We start from the raw sequence: 6,556 nt of genomic DNA on the forward strand, positions 1-6,556 counted from the left end.
GGTCGGGGGGGGGGCAGGGGGGTCCTGTCTTTCTATCTGTCTGTCGTTCTGTCTGTTCTGTCTCTGTCCCTGTCTGTCACTCTGACAGTCAGGTGTTCTGACTCTGCTTTGCCGTGTCTCTCCAGAGGCTTTTCAAGTATGTGCGTGTGTGTGTGTGTGTGTGCGTGTGTGTGTGTCAGTCACACCTCAGATTGTTGTCAGTGTCACTGATGTGTTTCAGAATCAGACAGTAGTCAAAGTCAGAGAAAGCTGCAGCTTTTTGTAACACTGAGGCCCAGGGATGACAGGACAGAGGAGAGGGAGTGAAGGAGACATGGAAGGAGACAGTGAAGGAGGCAATGAAGGAGACAATGAAGGAGACAATGAAGGAGGCAGTGAAGTAGACAGTGAAGGAGGCAGTGAAGGAGGCAGTGAAGTAGACAGTGAAGGAGGCAGTGAAGTAGACAGTGAAGGAGGCAGTGAAGGAGTCAGTGAAGGAGGCAGTGAAGGAGGCAATGAAGGAGACAATGAAGGAGGCAGTGAAGTAGACAGTGAAGGAGGCAGTGAAGGAGGCAGTGAGGAGGCAGTGAAGGAGACATTGAGGGAAGACAATTATTTCTTTATTTATTATGAATGTATTCAATCTCAGTTTTTTGGTTTCATTGAGCTTTACTTCACAGTCAAAGCCATAAATGAAATGGAACTAATGATTAGTCAAATCATTTATTTTGGTTTCGACCAATGGTGCGTCACCAGGATGTAGTGAAGGAGGTTCTAACTCTGAGCTCCGACTCATCGTTAAGACGAGAGTCGTTAATTATTCTAATGAATTTGTCAACTCTTATCAAGTTCAAACTTCTCAAACTGAGAGTCCGTGTCTCTGTCTGTGGTCAGACTGATGACCACTGTCATTGGTCCACCAGAGCAGTCACATGACTCAGACCATTACTGTAGGATATGAGGCAGTCGTGTGTGTGTGTGTGTGTGTGTGTGTGCACCGGCAGACAAATGGGCTGACAGAAATGTGAAGTTCAAGTCTAACCACTGTCAGTCTGTGGGGGGGGGGGTACTTAGGAAAGGAGATTACTGTATGCTGGGGGGAGGGAGGGGAGACAGGAGAAGCAGAAGAGAAAAGATGAGGGAGGGAGGGAAGGAGGGAGGAGGACATCTACATGCTGAAAACACACACAGACCCAGAAGACCTCTGGACCAAACACTTACAGAACAGTAACCATGGCAACAACACTCCTGGATGTGGTTGTTTAAGGAGACAGAGACTGAGTCAGGGACAGCGATGGGGACAGTCTCAGGTCTCAGGTCTCAGGTCTCTTCAGAGAAGGTCTCCAGAGCTGAGTATAAAGTATTTTTCTGTCTGGACCAAAAAACAGACGTCTGGTCTTCAGGTTTCAGAGATGAAACTGAGGAAACGTGACACAAGTATCAGAGAGAGGTCAGAGGAGGAGGAGGAGGAAGAGGAGGAGGAAGAGGAGGGTGATGATGGTGATGATGATGATGGTTGTGATGATGATGATGGTGATGATGGTGATGATGATGGTGATGATGATGATGAGGGTGATGATGATGATGATGATGATGGGGATGATGATGATGATGATGATGATGGGGATGATGATGATGATGATGATGATGGGGATGATGATGATGATGATGATGATGATGATGGTGATGATGATGCGTCAGACCTGGACCCAGACCACCAGGTGTCAGTGTTGTGGCTGAGGATCAGTCTGATTGACCACTTCCTGTTTCTCCTTAAATCACTGCGTTCTCCAGTGAGTCTCTGTGGTCGGTCAGACCGAGTGTGTGAGTGGACCGTGGCTCCGTTTACTACATCGGTCTGTGTATATGTTATTGTCACGGCCCAGTTAGAAGAGGAGGAGGAGGAAGAGGAGGAGGAAGAGGAACACGCACGCATGTTCGTGTCAGAAACTCTCAGTTTGTTATTAAACAGGACAGGAAGGTGAACGGCTGAATCAATAAAACTCCAGTCCCAGCCATGAATCCTGAGAGCAGGGCGCACACACACACACGCACGCACACACGCACACACACACGCCTGTGCTAATATGTTTAACCAGTCCAAAACAAACGGCTGCTGTGAGAACCACAGCCTCGTCCATCCAGAGAACAGGATCTGATTTCTGATTAATTATAGATGAACAGAGAGAAACAGTAACGTGGACGTTTCATCAGTCACAGCTGAAGGGATTTAATCTTTAAACTGACACCTCTGGGTTTTTAAAGGGGGAGAGACGGGGGGAACTGGGGTACGAAATACTGACATGTTCACACCACACCCACCCACCACGACTGTCGACCGGAAACAAAGTACGAAGAGTTGAGGAGAACTTCCTCCAGAGTCAGAGGAGAAAAACCAACAGCTTCATCAACAACTCTGTTCATATGCAGATGACGCACGAGTCTAAACATCATCTCATTATTATTAACACTAATTTCATACCTCTGTTACCAATTAGCAGCTCTGCTAATCCACACTTTCTTAATAGCATTCAGAAAATCTACTAATGTTAAAATTTACGAATCCTAACAAATCTGCTAACGTTCATCAACTTTCATAATAGCATTAAGAAAATCTAATGTTAAAATTTGCAAATCCTAACAAATCTGCTAACGTTCATCACATTTATCGGTCTGAGAAATGCCCTTTGCATCTGCTAAGATTTAAAACATCTGCTAACATTTATCACACGTGCTAACATTTATCACACGTGCTAACATTTATCACACGTGCTAACATTCAAACTGTGTGACTTTCAGGCCTCCGTCTTCAGTGTGGCGGCTCTTTTCTCCCTCGGCTTCTGTCGTTAAATGCGCAGTAAACAGTGAAGTTCATCCTGTTTTAATTAACTGTGGGAGCTAGAACACACAGAGATCATTAGTCTGACAAACCAACGTTCCGTCGTCCTGGATGATTAACGTTCCCACAAAAGAGAAACTTTGGCATTTAAATCTGTCCACGCAGCAGCCACCGCCTCCGAGAAGACACAGGAATAAAAAATGTCCTCGTCTTTGTCTCCCAGGGAAAATCACATTTATGTGCGTCTGAGAAATGCCCTTACATTTTTTAATGGCCACATCTGGAAGGGGCGCAGAAGAGCTGCAAATGATCGGAAGGTAATTTAAAGGAGAAAAAAAAAACAAAGAAACCTTTAATTAAATTTTTGCTTGTGTCAGGAAGTGCGTGACGGCGGCCATGTTTCACAGTAGGGTCCAGAGGGGGACTAAATGTTAGCCTCAGCTCGTACCAAAGTGTAAAGTTTACAACATGTGTGTGTTGTTGGAGGTGTGCGGCTCAACGAAGGAGGTTGATAGAAAAAAAATGAAAATTTTGCAAGATTGGATTAAAAAAAATCATCTGCGATGTACTGAAGGAGCGAAAGGAGAACCACGATACAGAGAGGGAACGCTGTTTATATAAATATTAGAGATTATCTCGACCTTTGACTCAGTTTAATTCCTGCTTCTTAAACAGTCAAACAACAACAACATGACGGCAGAACAGAGAACCAGCACACAGTCATAAACCTTCCCCCTCTGTCTCCCCCTAGTCCCCCCCCGGCCCTCTTCGGCTGTCAGAGTAGTGATAACACACAGAATGGACTCTGAATTGACTGCTGCCTGGCTGAGTGTGAGGAGGAGGAGGAGGAGGAGGAGGACTCAGTGGATGTCAGGTGGATGTCAGCAGAACAGCAGCAGGTCGTTTCAGCTCCACGCCTCGACGTCTTTTTATTATTGTGGAGGAGATGTTTTTATCACTTCCTGTCTGACTCACATACATCTTTGGACAAAGATGGATCACCCTCTCCAGGTCAGCTTCAAGGCTGCTGCTGATATTTGTCTTCAGAAGTCGACACTGACCTTTGTCCCTGACCAGTGATGGACGACCTGCAGCTCCTCCAGGTGGTCAGTGGAGGCGGAAGACGTTCCCGCCACAGGCTCCAGTCCTCTGTGCTGATGGAGCTGGGGTCAGAGTCAGTCACAGGTAGAACAGCTGGGGGTTAGTTTCTATTTCTGTTCTACAGTCAACACAAAAAGGAAAAAAAAAATCCATAAATGCAGAAGACCTGATGAAGCTGTTGAGAGGATTGATAGTGGAAAATGTTCCAGGAGCGCTGCGTCCGGGCCAACAGCCATAAAAAGTCGGCTCATCCGTTCTTCTGTGTTAAAGCAGCAGCTTCTGAAATGATCGGTTCTTCTTCAACTGGAACAGAGACGGAAACAGGGCCCAGAGCCAGAGAACTCACCCCTGGTGTCACCCCTGGTGTCACAGACTCTGTTGGTCCAGAGATCTGCACCGTCTCAGACGAGGTCAACATTGTTGTGACATAGCGCCGCCCCTGTGGCAGTAGGAAGACACAACCTGTGGATGGAGGCTGGAGGTTGAACCTGTTTGTTTCTGACTGAACTGCTGGTACAGGACAGATGGTCACCTGCAGATGCACACCGTGACCTTTGACCTCTGCTCAGTCAGCTGACTTTGATGTGTCACTCGAAGCACTGCTTCCTTTGATCTGACACACGCCACTCAGTGTCTGTCACAGTGTGAATACTCAGCATTCACACTACATTCACTCTGTCCCCAGTCATGCTCCTGGATCAGATCTAACTTGACCACTAACTGTGTCATCAGACTCTCACACATTGTTTTCACAGCGCCTCACAGTGGTCACAGTAGGGGACCAGAATCCTTTGAGGCCAGTCTACTGTCCAACACTCTGTTCTGGTTCTGGTTCTGACTGCTGGTGTCTAAAGCTGAGAGATGGAGGTGCAGATGGTCAGTGTCAGACCAAGAGGAGGACTGTTGGTATCAGGCTCAGCTCTCACCTTTGGAGACTAAATAGAAGATTGTTCTTTCATCCTTTCATGTGAACATCCAATGGTTGTCCTGAAGAGAAGGCTTGAGGACTCAGAAGAAGACACTGACAGGCTGAGGGAAGACAGAGAGGACGGAGAGAAGAAGAAGAAGAAGAAGCAGCAGCAGAAGAAGAAGAAGGTTAAAAACAACAACAACAACAACAACAGAAGAGGTAATGGAAGGAAGAAGGAAGTGATGTCACAGAATGGACATTCAGTGGGGAAAGATGGACAGATTAAAGGATTGTGTTCAACACTGAAGTACAGCTGCAGTTTGATGACCCTGCTGACCCTGCCCCTCTGCTTCCTGTCCTCCTGTCTCTGCGTCTTTCTTGTGTCTGAGTTTTAACTTCAACTGTTTCAGGACTCTCTACACATCGGTGCAGTAAAAAATAAAAAAAGTGCTCTTCTCTTCTCCAAAGATCTCCAAGTATGGAGGACAACCTGGACGTGTCCTCTGCGGAGGACGACAAGAGCTCCATTCAAAAGCACCATGAGAAGTCCCAGCGCCTCCACACTGTGAAGAAGCATCACTGCACCAAGTGTGGGAAGAACTTCTCGGATCGGTGGATCCTCAAACAGCATCAGTTCATCCACGCCAGGGAGAAACCCTACGTTTGTGCGGAGTGTGGGAAGAGCTTCACGGTCCAGTCCAATCTGAAGCAGCACATGTGCATCCACATCGGGGAGAAACCCTACGTCTGCACCGAGTGTGGGAAGAGTTACACGGTGCAGTCCAGTCTGAGGCAGCACCTGTTCAGTCACGCCAGGGAGAGACCGTACGTCTGCACCAAGTGTGGGAAGAGCTTCATCGCTCAGTCCAGTTTCAAGAAGCATCAGTACATTCACAACGGACAGAAACCGTACGTTTGTACCAAGTGTGGGAAGAGTTTCAACGACAGGAGCAACCTGAACCGACACCAGCACCTCAACTGTAAGAACCCCATGTCTCTGACGGCCGCGGACCATCCGTCCTTCACCGAGTGACTGGCGGTCAGACTGACTCCTCTGTGTGTGAGGTCAAAGGTCAAGTGTACCATCATTGACTCACAGTCACCAGTAGGATGTACAGTAGTGATTCAGTTTGACGTAGAACAAACAGAAGACGTGAAGAATATTTATTTCCTCTTTTCATTTTTGACATTTTTAAAACTAACCCTCTGACCAAACCCACCCACAGGTACAGAACCACACCAGCTAAAAAAATGACTTCAATGATAATGAATAATGATTTCCTTCACTGTCTTTAATGTAAACTGTAGACGGACGACGATGACCTGAGATAAAAGTACAAAGGTTTGGAACTATTGAACTGACTGTGACCAAATAAATGGGATTAAAGTATTCTTCACTGCAGTGACTCAGTACTGAGGTTTTTACTGTCTGTACGATGAAGTAACTCATGATTCTGTTATTATGTCTGTGTGGGTTATTATGGTCTGGAGATGAAAGGCTGCGTCAAGGTAGAGTTTTAGTTAAGGATGGATGGATGGATGTACACGAGTACATAAGTACATGTCTATACGAGTACATGAGTACATGAGTACACGTGTACATGAGTACATGACCTGGTCCATCCTCTCTGTCTGTTCCGGCTCGGGGAACATTACCCAGATCTGCAGCTCTCTCTGATGTGTTTGTTTAGGAGAGTGATGCTGGCACTCTGCCAACCCCCCCCTCA

At 46.7% G+C, this 6,556-nt stretch overlaps 1 protein-coding gene across 1 annotated transcript in view; it reads left to right on the forward strand.

Moving 5' to 3' along the window:
- LOC103386902 (gastrula zinc finger protein XlCGF7.1-like) overlaps positions 1 to 6,231 on the forward strand; it is a 10,829-nt gene extending 4,598 nt beyond the window's left edge. The window contains exon 3 of the mRNA XM_025060857.1: positions 5,298 to 6,231. Coding sequence (XP_024916625.1) covers positions 5,298 to 5,862 — 565 coding nt within the window. The 3' untranslated portion in view covers positions 5,863 to 6,231. The remainder of the gene's footprint in view (positions 1 to 5,297) is intronic.
- Positions 6,232 to 6,556: the final 325 nt, after the last annotated feature.

Source organism: Cynoglossus semilaevis, chromosome 12 (assembly GCF_000523025.1).
Source record: "Cynoglossus semilaevis isolate Cse_v1.0 chromosome 12, Cse_v1.0, whole genome shotgun sequence".
NCBI classification, from domain to species: domain Eukaryota; kingdom Metazoa; phylum Chordata; class Actinopteri; order Pleuronectiformes; family Cynoglossidae; genus Cynoglossus; species Cynoglossus semilaevis.